General features: G+C 40.3%; 1 protein-coding gene across 1 annotated transcript; it reads right to left on the bottom strand.

The window, feature by feature from the left end:
• Positions 1–12,911: 12,911 nt before the first annotated feature.
• PURA (purine rich element binding protein A) lies at positions 12,912–14,584 on the bottom strand. The gene has a single exon (XM_069199299.1). It carries the CDS (start codon positions 14,496–14,498, stop codon positions 13,644–13,646), a length of 855 nt encoding a protein of 284 aa, XP_069055400.1. The 5' UTR covers positions 14,499–14,584; the 3' UTR covers positions 12,912–13,643.
• Between the last annotated feature and the right edge of the window lies 1 nt (position 14,585).

Below are 14,585 nucleotides of genomic sequence, written 5' to 3'. Positions count from 1 at the left end.
AACCATATTGTTAGCCCCTAGAGAGCATAAACCCTTGAAAAAAAAACATGTTAAAGATTTGCAGTGTAACCATATACTTAGCCCCTAGAGGGTGTTTTGGGGCTAGCAGGCCTACTGCAATATTATTACAAACAAAGCCTTTCAAACAACAATTCTCCCAACTGTAAAACAAAAGTTCCAGCCATGTGACAGCTTAAAAGACACTGAATTATGGGAAGGGTTATTATTTTGGGGTCCCGTCTTATCTAGTGTGTTCGCCCAGAGATGATGTAGACAGAAATAGCATTTGTGAAGGTGGTCCCATTGTCCTAGGACCACCACAGGCTGAGTTAAGAGCAAAACTGTTTTGTAAAAGTAATGCCCTGCAAAACATTATGGGGCAAGGTTTCGTGCTGCGAATATTAAAGTATGCTGACTTCAATGCTCAGAACAGCCATTAGGGGACACCACAATAAAAACATTTGGAAGAAACATGGTTATGTAACCCTACAGTCAGCCCTTAGAGAGCATAACCACATGAAAAAAGAATGGGAAATAGTAATGTAGTGTAACCATATATGTAGCTCCTAGGGAGCGTAGTGCATTACACATTTTCGTGGCTAGCAGGCCTATTGCAATGATAATACAAACAAGTCCCATAAAACAGTAAACAAAAAAAGTGTTCCAGCCATAAGAGAGCATAAAAAGAAAATGAATGGTGGTAAAGGTTATGATTTTGGAGTCCCCACTAACATAGTGTGGGGACCCAGAGATGATGAAGACAGAAAGAGAACATTGTGGTCAATGTTTTGAAGGTGGTCCTATTGTCCTAGGACCACCACAGGCTGAGTTATGAGCAAAAATGTTTTGGGAAAGTAATGCCCTGGAAAACATTATGGAGCAAGTTTTTGTGCCATGAATATTCATGTATGTTGATATGAATGTAATGCTTAGAACCGCCCCTAGTGGATAATGAAAACAGCATTTATAAGAAACATGGTTGTGTAACTATTTAGTTAGCCCCTAGAGAACATAACCTCACAAAAAGAAAATGCCAATAAATAATGCAGTGTAACCATATATTTAGCCCCTGGAGGACATAGTGTGTTACAGTTTTTTAGGAGTAGCAGGCCTAGAGCAATGATATTACAAACAAGGCCCTTAAAAACAAGCTATTCCCAGCTGTAAAACAAAAGTTCGAGCCATGAGAACACTTAAAAAGACACTGAATGGTCAGAGGGATTATTATTTTGGGGTCCCCACTAACCTAGTGTGGGGATCCAGAGATGACAGACAGAAGGATGTGTCGGGCTGAACGTTTTGGTGGTAGTCCCATTGTCCTAGAACCGCCACAGGGTGGTTTATGAGCAAAACTGTTTTGTAAATGAATGCCCTGCAAAGCATTATGGGACATGTTTCCTGAGTGCAGTGAATATTGTAGTATCGGCTCTCCTGCTGTGCCTGGACAGTTGCTTTCCCTTTGAGGATTTCTGTTTTACATTTACATAAAGCATTTACCAATTTCAAGTGTTTTAAGGAGAGAGCCACAAGAAATAACTGATTAGGTAACTGTAAACAATGTGACCAGCGCTCCACTACCGCCGATCGAGTTCACGCTGCTGTGCCTGTTCACGATGTGAGCGTCATGGACACATGAAGGGGAGAGACAAAAGAAAAAAAATACTTCATCCACGCTGAAGTATATCGGCAATCATGCGATAATCCATATAACAAGGGCAGTCTGCAAGGCGTGACAAAAACAGCCTCAAGACAGGACAAACAAATTGCGTTTACCAATGACCAAGTGATTTTTTAAAGGCACGCCAAGGAACGAATGAAAGTGATCGGCGTGGTTAAAAGCCCACAATACTTAAAACAGGTCAAAGCGCTTGCACGGTCGACCTAAAAAAAAGACAATTCAGCGTTGCAAATCACCTGGTAAAACATGACGGGAAATCAAATGCCCACCAACACATAGTGTATTTTTCAGACAACAACAACTCCACCATATTTCGAAAGCAATTCAGAACAGATACAATATAAAGGTCTGCAACAATGTTAACCTTTGACCACTTTTGCAGGAACGTCTACTTTAGTTTACTTAAATGGGAGAGCGAGTTCAGATTTTTCGACTTCAGATTTTTCCAAGCAAAACCTTGACTACAATTTCAAGTTTTCTTGAACAACTCAACATCAAACACAATAGAAGACTGCCCAAACTGGAACAAGGCTTGTGTAAAAATACAAAGTTTTAGCTTATCAAAAAGGAAGTTGTGAATGAATTTACCTGATGGATACCTAGATGGATTTACTTCGTGAAAATGCGAGGATATTGGGGGTAGTGGGGTTAGAGGGACCTTTCCTCTTCTGAAAAGAAAGCCCTGCAATTGTGAGAAACCACAAAGGCTGACAAAAGTGTGCCTGGTACTACAGTGTTCCAAATCAAGAGTTTATTTTAAGGATCTGTGTACAGTGGCAAAAACATACTGTGAATATGCCTTTATACTGAACTCTTGCCTCAAAAGCCACTACAGTTCTGTTACAATAAATGAAAGTGACAATGCTGGCAAGTCATGACAATAGTTAGGCAATTACATCCTTGATGGATACTTAATATTTTAGGTAGATATACGGGCACAACAACACAGGGCATTTCTGCCATACAATCACAAAGGCATTAATTAGTGTTCATAGCTTCAATCTGTGGACCTGTAGACACCATAAATTTAACTGTCGTAAGTTTTAGACAAAAAGGAGGAATAGCCCACCAGTTTTGCCTGTGCAGATCATGACCAAAGCTATATAAGAACACAGGCAACTCTGGATGTTACAAATTGTATTAGCATTTAGTTCAGGAACGTTTAAGCACACCATACTTGGGATATCTGAAAAAGGACTTAAGTTCAATAGCTACGAAGTGCTGTTTAATTTTAAGGCATAGCATTTTATGTTGTATTTTTGTCTACCTAAAAGAAGCACGTTGAAGGAAGAAATTCATGCCACCAAGGAGCAGAGACTGGCACAAAGTATGATAGAAAAGTGCACAGCCACGGGGTACCCTAGAGTACAGGAGCTGAAAGTTTGTTAGGAAAAAAACATGAGAAAAAAGCTGGAGAGCTATTATTCAATGGATGCGGAGTACATCAGTGTACACTATCTTGAAGGAAACCCTTGGACTTTTACCCTATGTATATTAGTCAACTGCTCCACACCTAAGTTTGAGCTATACAATTAAATTACACATACACTATGGTAGATAAGGTGAATCTGGTTTGCTGAAGGTGCTGGACATGGAACACAATGGTTTGTGATGTCAAAAATCATCCACAGAGACAAGATCAGGGCACCGATATCTGAACAGCACAAGTCAGTCATCAGTGCTATCAGGAACAATTCCGTACACATGGTGGAATGAAACCAGCTGGGAAAGAATTATAGAATATAGTTTTGATCAACGAAGTTCGGAACCTACCCGAGTGCATCTGGACAGTTATTTGCCAGACAAAAACAGGATGTATGCTGCCCTACAACTTTCTTTGACAAGCATTGCGTTTGCAGAAAGGACGTCACTTCATGATTTGGTTCTCATCAAACTTGGCCACATGTGAAAGATGTCCTTAACAGGACAGTCTCACTAGTATTCTTCGGGTTTCTAAGAAATAAATGTATGGGGCACAAAGCATCACCTTTTTGGTAACTACAGCAGCAATTATGGTCTCTATGATTCAAACAGGCAGTATCTAATGTGATTATAAAGCATGAATATTTTGAGTAGATATGTGAAATTGGCAAATCACAATCCAAAGAAAAAGATCATAGCACATACCAGACACTAATTTTAAAACAATTTTGTCGGTAAACTGAGCAGGCAGAAGACTGGCAAACAGCTGGAATCAGCTCAGTTAGTATAGTCCTAAATAACTTACTTTATTTTCTGAGATAAGAGAACGGGAGTGAAATAAACATGTCGACCTTCTAGCTGTATGTGTGTACCTTTAAGGTGTTTTAAGAAATACGTCTTCCTCTCTATTCATCTCATAGTGTGTGTGCATGATTATTTCTGCAGTTACAGGTGTAAACCCCTCGGAACTGGTCATCCTGCATACAAAAGATGCAAGTTTCAAATAAATAAAACATTACCCTAAGCACTAGATAAAATCATTGGTTGATAGTTGTCCAACTTCTAGGAGAATGACAGATACTAGTAGTCAAGATAGAAAATCCCATTATTTCACTACAATAGTGTGATTTCCTCCATAGTTTGCAAAGAAGTTTGAGGGGGATGTTTAGACTGCAAAGACATTGTGAAGACTACCTTAGTTATTCAATTATATAGCCAAATATAAGAGGAAGAGATCTGCACACCTGTTTTCCAGAAAGGAATTTTGGATTTATGGACTGTTATGACAGCTGGTTGTAGAAGTCCAGTTGGCCTTCTATTATCATGGGTTTGTTAGAAGACCTTGAGATGAATGACGCTTAACACAGGTAAGCCGAGCAAATCAGTTTTGTAGTGATGGAAGATGGGAAGTTAGGTGAAGAGAGCGGATAAACCACAACCGGAGTGGCTGTGCACTGATATGGAGAGTGTAAGATTGGTAAAAGTATTCAAAAAGTTATCATGATTGAAAACAAGTAATCTTCTGAGACAGAGTGAACTAGTTATGATAGAAGACGGCCATGCCATCTCCAAAGGAAGATGGTCATATATGGCCATCACACACATGGCGAGGCAAACGATGTCTGGTTTTGAACAGTCTGTTTGGGTCTTTTTTACTTTCATTAATTTTGCATTGGAAAACATTTGCTATACTGTGCTGTTGTAACTTTAGAAGAACTGAGTTTCAGTTACTTCTTAAACATATGCAAAATGCTTTAGGTAGGTTTTATATTAAATGCCCCACTTTTGCTATGACCTTTTGCTAACCACATACTACAAGCACATATCATTTTCTTTAAAACAAACACCAAACATTTCAACAGGGAAAGCAAATGTGTCACATCCAAGTACAAGATATCTTTCAACTACACAGTTGGTGAGAATATATAAAAAGAACACCGAATTGTTGACCATTAAAATTCCAATTTGTTCTTGTTTATTGTTTAAAGTTCATTTTTTTAAAGAAAGCTAAAAATCGCATAACTAGAACACTGACCGTGTATGGAAGTTGACCAATTTGCTGGATGTAAGGTTATGAAATTATATGATTGATATGGCTATAATTGATCACTGTGATAGTAACAATAACGTCCTGAATTTGACAATGAAAGGTCCACAACTGATTAACAAAACTTTAGACATCAACTGACCAGATACTGAACTTTGTGTTTCAAATAATACACAAGATATTAAATCCGGATCGTTTATACAGTCACCAGATAGAGTATACAGTGTGTACAAAGAGGTGACAGATGGTACAGAAAAACTGTCACAAGAACTTGGTAAACACTGCAGTCACAACATGGTGGGTATGGTCAATGAGAAATATTCACTCATCAATGCCATCTTTTCTTGGGAAAATTAGGTCAAATGCTCTAACTTCCAAAATATCTTCTTGGTGCAACAAGGAATGCAGAGGTGTAAAAGGCAAATGGACTGTGGCGGATAGGAGCAAGAATGGTATCTGCATTAAATGTTATAGACAATTATATTGAAATACCTTGACAAAAGCAACAAGCATTTGCAATGCAATAGGTCTCGCATTTGTTTGAGTTAGCGCTATTAGCATTGTAAATTCATCACTGGACTTTTCTTGGCACATAAATTGGTTAACCCTGCCTCATAGTTTTTTTTGGCTCTGCCATATAAATTCCAATGGCCCAGCATTTAACTAAAGCACTTCCTCTATCATTCTTCCTCTATCTTAAAACATATACAATTATCATATAAACCTTTATCAGAAATAAACGCTTGGAATTAGCGTCTAATGCTCAAAAACCCATAACAAAAATATAATTTGGGACAGACTGGGGGGTGAAAGGAAAGAGGGAGTCTGGAGTAAAGATAGAGAGGACAAGTTGCATAGTAATGGTGTCATGGGCCCTGGAGTAAGAAAGGAAGATAGTTTACGGGAATTTCAATAGGAAAATACAACAGGAATTAAAGATGAGTGATGTCTGTAGGTCTCTAGGCCCCGGTGCCACTGCACCGGTTGCTCTATTGATAACTAGGCTTCAGAAGAGAAAGAAGATGGGGCAGAAACAGAGAAGCAAAAGAAATACAACAGACAAAAGGAAGAAAGAGAAGGGGGTCACAAAGAAATAAGAGAAAGGGAAAGAAATAAAAGAAAGAAGGGAAAGAAAGAACGAGAAAATGAACACACAACTAAGAGTAGAAATAGAGCAAACGTGTGAGACAAAAGAAAAAAGGGAAGGAAGCTAGCGTACAAAAGATAAAGAGGAAAAATGTATGAAATAAGTGTGAAAGAGAACAATTAACATTAGAGAAAAAAAGAGATGGTGAAAGAAACAGGCAGCGAAAGAGCCAGGGCATGTATGTACTGACACATTTCCCACAAAAGGGGAAAACCACTGACACTTCAGGTCCCGACAAATAACTTGTGGCTTCCACATATAGACAGGAAAAAGAGGGATTTGTAGTAAAAAGTGAATTGACAGCTAAAGAGAAGTGAAAAGACGCATAACGAGTCAAAGGAAAGATCACATAAAAAAAGAAAGAAAGAATGAAGGGAAGAGAAAAAAATTGTGAAAGAATGAATGCCTGATGAAGAAAAAAAGAGGAACGAAACAAGGAAAATAAAACCATGTTTTGCAAATTTGAAATAGCAGATAGCAAGAGGAAGGATGAAAAAAAAAAGAGAGGAGTAGAAATAAACAGTTGAAAGAGAGTAAAACTTAACGTGTGGATTTTAAGAGCTGGAAAGAAAAAAGTGGAGGAGAAAGAAAACATTGAGGAAAAACTGAGTAAAGGGCAGAATAGAGTGAGATTAGGGAAGCAGACCCTCCCAAATAAAGATGGTAGCTAAGAACAGATTTAATCAGCTCTTCCACGTCCTCAAACAGAAGTCATAGTTTGTATCTGCAGAACAGCAGGAGGTGCATTACCAGAGTTGAATATGAACCCCAATACAGTAATATTGGGGCACTTCAGATCAGGGTGGGGGGTATAGGCAGAGCTGTGTCCCGGCCCAGTGCTGGAATAACAGAAAGACAGCTGGTGAGGAATGAGAAACGGAGCGCTGTGTAATTCCTGGTATTGGAATAATGGGCCACTGCAGGTGAGGGTTGAGCTCCACTGACAGAGTTGTATGTGGGCTGCAGTACTGGAATAGTAATGGGCACACAAAGTCAGAAGTGAGGTATGTTAATGGAGCTATGTGTGGAACCTAGTATTGACGTGCCAATGTTGCCGAGTGATAGCCTGGAGGTGCCCTGGTGAAGCTGCGAGATGGGCCCAGCATGGGAGTGGCATTGCTTCTGAACCACAGAAGTGAGGAGACCTGAAGGGCCTGTACGTGAGCCTTAGTACTGTGAAGAATTGTGCACTGAATGTTAAAACTGATGGATTCTGGCAGAGCTGTGGTGATTCCCATCAACAGTTGCTTTGGATATTAGACTTGAGGTACAGTGGCTGAGCTGTTTTGCTCTTTATGGTCCAGTATTGCCTTGGCAGAAGGACTGAATATTAGAATTTAACTGCTGTAATGCAACTGTATGTGAACCGGGTCACACTATAGGAAAGGAAGTGACTTCACCTGGATAAAACTAAGGTGCACTGATGGAGAAGCGCCCGAGATCCAAGTACTGGAATAGCAGAGTGTTCTGACTGCAAGAAGTGAGGTGTTCTGGCAGACAGTGTGCGTGGGGTTCTTGGCACTGGCACAGCTGAGGACTTGGAGCGTGCGAACGGAGGTTCACCAATGGTCTGTGCCCGAGGTCCCAGTACTGGAGCAGCAGAGTGTACCGACTGTAGGAATTGGTGCTCTGGCAGACAGCGTGTCTGGGGTTCTTGGCATTGGCACAGCTGAGGGATTAGAGCGTGTGAACGGAGGTGCACTGATGGAGCTGCGCCTGACGTCCCAATACTGGAGTGGACCGACTGCAAGAACTGAGATGCTCTGGCAGACAGCGTGCGTGGAGTTACTGGCACAGCTGAGGGCTTGAAGTTTGTGAACAGAGGTACATTGATGGAGCTGTGACCGAGGTCCCAGTACTGGAAGAGCAGTGTGTACTGACTGCAAGAACTGAGGTGCTCTGGCAGACAGCTTGTGTGGGGTTCTAGTTTGCCACAGTCGAGGACTTGTGTGTGTTAACTGAGGTGCAACGATGTATGGAGCACACGTGGACACTGTCTCTAAGGATTGCGGAGCCCTGGTACAGCTGGATGCCTAGGCTATAAGCAATTACAAGTGATCCTCCAGGCAAGCACACTTGATAAAGAAAATCCAAGGAAGGATGGGAACCAGGCAGTTCAGAGAGGGTGCATAGAGCCCATAAAGACCAAATGTGACAAAGATAACAGTCTGATTTATGGCCTTGTTTGCAGCTAAACTAAGAGCAAGAATGCTCTGCAAATGAAAAGGGAAGCTTACGTGGACAGGAGCAGGAAACAAAGTAAAAAAAAAAAAAAAAGTCCTCTCCAGACAGGATAAAGAGGACAAAATGTAATGATACAGTAGTTGGTCCCTGCTCCCACACAGGATGGTCAAAGAGGCATGAATGACCACTAGCAAGCAAGGATAGTTAAATGACACTGAAAATAACAAGTGAAATAGCTGGAAGCCCACAAATGAAGTACACTTAAAAGTAAACAAGAGGTTGTACGCTTACGCTTAAGCTAAAAAGGGACTGGAATGATACCAATGGCATGATGTGCTGAAGGTAGCTACAGGAAAATACCACAGGCTGTTTTGGCACATAGCTGCCCATGATGGCCGAAATAAATTAACTGTTAATAGCTACATTACCCCCCCCCCCCCACCCCCCCCCCCATGCAAGGGTTGATCATCTTAGTAGCCTGCACTCTCTGGTTGACCATCTAACCAGTGATACAGAGCTGCTATAGCATGACACTTTGATTTTGAAAAAATAAAAAATAAAAAGCCAATGGAATTTACTATGACGGACACGTTGCGGGCTATTAGAGGTATTATTCCCAATAAGGAATCAAGCCCTGATAAAATTCTCTGATATCTCTTTTTGACTGAGCTGGAAGTATGAAGCCCCTCTGTGAACCCAAGTTCCACTACAATCCTGAAGGGAACAAAAATACCAACTACAAGGGCAGGGGCCAAGATCATCCCGATTTTCAAAAAGGGCAAAAGGGATAGACCAAATGACTACCGACCTACCAATGTCTAAGATAACCTACAAAAATATATTCGCAGACAGGTTTTGAACAAATTACAGAATTGGTTGGCCGAGAAGGGTATCCTGTAAAATTTACAAGCTGCCTTTAGGGGTAGTTATATGAAGCAAGTGTGTAGGTCCATGTTACAGCAGTGAAAAACTATTTTCTTGGCAAGTGATGTATATATGTAGTTTCTGTGGGCCTTAGTTCAGCATTTAATGCGATTTCTTTAGTAAAGTTATTGTTGATTTTAAAAGAAATGAGTGTCCCTGATAACATCCTATCTACTTCAGTAAGGTCCAATGATCAAACCAAGACGTGCAAAATGAGGGGGTAATAACAGAGCATATCCATATTCTTCAGGAAGTCCGGCAGGGGTGCGTTCTGGCTCCAACATTATTTTAACTATTTATAAATGGTGTTGTGGATTATTATTATTTTTTTAAGTGCATGCAAGAAAGACTCCCCAAAGTTTCTCAGTGCGATATCCCAGCCCTCTTTGCTTGCAAATGATACGCTACTAATTTCAAAGGCACCTATGGGTCTTCAGGTGCTACTATATCATTTTGTGGACTTCTGCAGACAGTGCGACCTGGAAGTGAACACTGCCAAAACCAAATTCATGATGTTTAACCCACATAAGATCTCTAGGGGTGCTCCCAAACCTAATGGGGGCAGTGCTTGAAAGAGCTAAGGTTCTTGAATATATGGATGTGAAATGTACTAACTCGATGTCTTGGGCTATGCAGCTATCTAAGAACGCACTCAAATTGCAACAATATAGTGTGGAGATATTAAGAACACAGAAAGCAACCTTGATAAAATCAGTATCCCTCACACTACATATATATATATATCATACAAACCTTGATATCGTCTCTATTTAGCCCAGAGCTCTGGGTGCACTCTACTGTGATCAATCTGGCTAAAGTGGAAAAATGCTTCCTCAGGTCTATGGTTAATTTGTCCCAAAGCATTCTAGCCATACCACTTCAGATGGATATGAAAGTGAGGAGTATTTAGCAGAGAGAGAAAGTTATACTTCCACTCTATTGGAGGTGCATATGGCAAACAGGATAGCTAATTTCACTCAGAATGGCACTTGTGGAGATCATTACGATGGACTCCTAGTGTTAATTTCCATGTCTGAAGATTATCAAATCTCATCTAATTACCAAAGGCCTGGAGGTTTTATAGAAAATCCCGATGGAAGCTACACATGTAAAAAGGTATCTTAAAATAGAGGTATAGGTCTCATGTTCTGGGAAATGAATATGATAGTGCAAATTAAGGAACCCCAATATCATTTTTTTAGATTTTAAAACAATAGCCTTTGAATCTTATTTGGATTATGTTGTACCACCCTTGGTGAAACAACTATATCTCAAATTTAGGTATGAGATTCTCACCCTAAATGGCTTCTCTAGCAAATGGTCAAGAGCCAAGCCAATTGGTGACAAATGTCCTGCTTGTTGAAATGTAACAGACTCTTGAGCATGAACTGTGATTTTTTTTTATATATATATTTTTTTTAAATACAGCTTATGTGATAAAGAATAGAAAAAGGCTAGTTCTAATATACTGTCTGATTGGGGTTCCTCATTTTACAATAGCTTTAAGAATCCCGAGACCTGATACCAGTGAAACTACAGTTTAGCATAGGCAGATTTTTACTATCTGTGTGGCATTTGAGAAAGAGCTTGTGCAACAGCATTGGTTTTCAAATGACCTAGGGAACCTTGTTGGATGTATGTTTTTATTGGATTAAGGAGTATTTTGTTAGACAACTTGTTTTTTTCTTTCAAAAGTAAATGGATTCTAGAATTTGTGGAATTTATTTTGACAGGTAAATGAAATTATGCCCGCTATATGATGGGGTCTTACCACAAATAATTTTGAATGACTAATCTGATAACACGCACGTTATGTTTTAAGACAGTCATATATAAAAACTTAAATAAAAAAAAAAAAATTCAATCTGACTGCCCATATGTTAGAAAACTTAAAACACATACTATCACTAAGCAAAAAAGCAAAAGTACTTTGAACATCTTCAAGAACATATGAAAAATTGCAGCCCAGCACCCCACCACCCGCATATCCAAAATACTTCACAAACAAAATTGGAAATAAACATTTATTAGAAAATGATTGTGTTCTCCAGAAGACCTGTTCTCATGAGAGGTTGCAACTACGCAGACAAGCCCAACAGATACAACTCTTGAGAATCATCATTTAGGAACACCTCACTGAAAGTGAGAAGCTGAACAACTTCAACACATGCACAGGCATTTGACAACCGTGAAATGGAAACCACCGCACAAAACTATGATCATAAAAAAGATCCTTATGTGATAAAGTTGAGGCCAAACGAAATTTATAGCACATTACCATCATGATGGAGCTTAGATGGAACAGACTTCAGGGTAGTTCTATTTTTCAGACAACTCAAACGTAAATTCTACACTAATGTTGACTAAAAATTTAGACAGATTTTGAAACATTCCAGTAACACGTAAAAAATAAATCTTGAGTAATGCATTTCCTTTTCAGGTTTAATATACTTGTAAAAGTGAACGCAAACTTATTTCAAAAAGGAAGTGCACAATACAATAGAAATACAGCTTATTTGGTAATCAATTAAATATCCCAAAATAGTTCAACATATTTTTTAGAACATACGACACCTTTGATGAACGTGTCTGCATTTGTGCAATAAAACAGCAGCAGAATTAACTTCTGCTGCTACAGGTGATTGATGTTTTACTTCGCATACAGCCTTTTTTCACATTTGTTAGATTTCTATTCCTTTAAAAATGACATTCAGACGAACTATATTAAAAGAAAGATTTGTTTTTGTGATTTCAAGAGCAACACTACAAAAGAATGTACTGCTTTAATATTGTCTATTCACTGGTTGACAGTCATGCATCATCTCAATTTTAAAAATATATTAATATTTTACGATATAGCACCAGTAAGTTAGTTGTCCATTTAATGTTACACACTTAATACCAGTGATAGTATATTAGAAATATGTATATCGCTTTGGAGAAAGGTAGTTGACATTAAAACACTATGTACATGGCAACTCGGCACCCTCACTGTTTCAGTTACATACTTACTGCACCCTGTAATTTACAAACATATGGTTTGCTCACTAAGTCACATCCAAGTGTGTTTGTGCAACCAACAGGAGCTAACATCACACTATAGCTACTTGAAAATAACAACATAACACGTGGGTTCCCCTTTATGGAGAATGCTCAATGCATGGCTCAGATGTACCATGCTTAGCTTTAGAACTTGGTGCACGTGGAAATATTGCTGCTAACATAAACCAAGTAGTACATTTCTGGATAATTTAGAAACAAGAGTCCACATACAATGAGCACCTGTGTTGTACAATTTCTGGGAACTGTGCAATGTTAGTACTGTAGCGTGAATTGTTTTGCACTTTAAGATAGATCAATAAATTATTTATATATATATATTTATATATTAGTACAATACATGTCAATTACAATATGGTTATCTAGTCATAAACAAACAGGTTCGTAACATGTTGGGGGATTGCTTTTAGCTGAAAATGGCTAAAATGTAAAAATCACAACTTAGCAAATTTCATTTAAATGCCTTTTTTAATAATTTTCTTCATGTTCACAGAAGTTTCACTGACCATTTTTATATGTTTACGGTCCAGATGCAATGCATATTGTATAAAAGAAAGCACTTATCGTTTACCTTGCATGAATAAACCTACGTACCTTTAACTCTACAAACTTCTGCATAACATTTAGACAAAGCTCAGACACACAGCATGCCTAGCCCTCATATACTGTATATATACACATCTCTAATCACAGGTATATAGGGTGTCAAATATACTATAACCTCCATTTAAGGTTTGAATTTTGGTAACAAAATGAGAAAAACTAAAAATATTATTTACGTGTTCTAAAATATCTCTTTTTTTGTGCTAAAGTCAAATGTTAGCTCACATGAAAAGGACTCTTTTTATATAACTCAGCAATATTATCTGACCATTGCAAACACTTTAATAATAATAGCTTAAACGTGTACAAAAGTTCTTGGTTAATTGGGGAAATAAACACTCAGTTCTTTATATTTGTAATCAAGTAGGAAACACAGTTCATATATGTTATTACTTTGTTTTAGCAGCTGCTTACTGTTTATAGGGTGGATAAGTGGACAACATCCAGCGATGGGTGAGAGTTTAGAACTGTCAGTCTGTGGAGGTGTTGTGGGTGGCGCTCCCTTGGAGTTAACAGTTACATTTTAACTTTTTTTTTTTTTACAGTACAGTTTGTGGGTTTTATATTTTTCACAATTATCAATCTTCATCCACGTCGTCCCCGTGGGCTTCTTCCTGTTGCTGTTGATGCTCCGATGCCCGTTTCTCCCGTTGCTTTTCCTGGATCTTCTTCATTTCCTCTGCGTATTTACAGAATGTGTGCCCAAATTTGGCCCAGACTTTGTAGGGGACGGTGATGGAGTTGCGATAGGTGGGCTTCACCTCGCTCACCCGCATGAAGACCCCGTATTTGTTGGAGCCCACGTCGAAGAAGAAGCGCTTGTTGTCCACAGTCAAGGAGGTGCCCTCGGGCAACTCTGCGGGCTCCTCCTCCACCCCATAGTCGTCGATGAGCTTGGCCAGAGCGTCGCGAAACTCGATGAGTCCCTGGGCCGGCAAGGCGATGGTCTGGCCCTGCGTGGAGCCCAGGCCGGGACCCCGGTTCACTGTCTGGCGGATCCGCAGGAAGCGGCCTCGCTGGTTCTCCTTTAGATCCATGTAGTATTTCCGATTCTCCCGCACCAGGAACTCGCTCTTGAGCGCCCGCCGCGGCTCGTCCTGGGCCATGTCGGGGTTGCTGGGCCCCAGCTGGGCGTAGTGCTCGATGAAGTCCCCCAGGTAGTCGCGGAACTCCACGGCCACCGACATGGAGAGCGTCAGGCGGCTCTTGTTGCCGCCGGCCCCGACCTCGGCTATCTTCAGGAAGCGGCCCTTGGCGTTCTGCTTGACGTCCAAGTAGAAGCGCTTGTTCTGGATGTCCACCCGCTTGGAGGCCAGCTCCTGCGTCTCGTGCTGCAGGCCGGAGCCCCCTCCGCCTGCCGACGGGTGCAGCGAGCCGGGGCCCGAGCCCATCGCCGCACCCCCTTGCTCGCTTCCACTGTCTCTGTCCGCCATGATGCCTCCTGCCTTCTTCCCCTCCGCCTTCTGCCGCTCCTGCTGCTGCGCCCCCTCACGGCCGGCCGCTCTCGCGAGATCCGCCGA

The sequence above is a fragment of the Pleurodeles waltl genome, chromosome 7, assembly GCF_031143425.1.
Source record: "Pleurodeles waltl isolate 20211129_DDA chromosome 7, aPleWal1.hap1.20221129, whole genome shotgun sequence".
NCBI classification, from domain to species: domain Eukaryota; kingdom Metazoa; phylum Chordata; class Amphibia; order Caudata; family Salamandridae; genus Pleurodeles; species Pleurodeles waltl.
The sequence above is the reverse complement of the archived record's forward strand: the minus strand, read 5'-3'. Positions and strand labels throughout refer to the sequence as shown.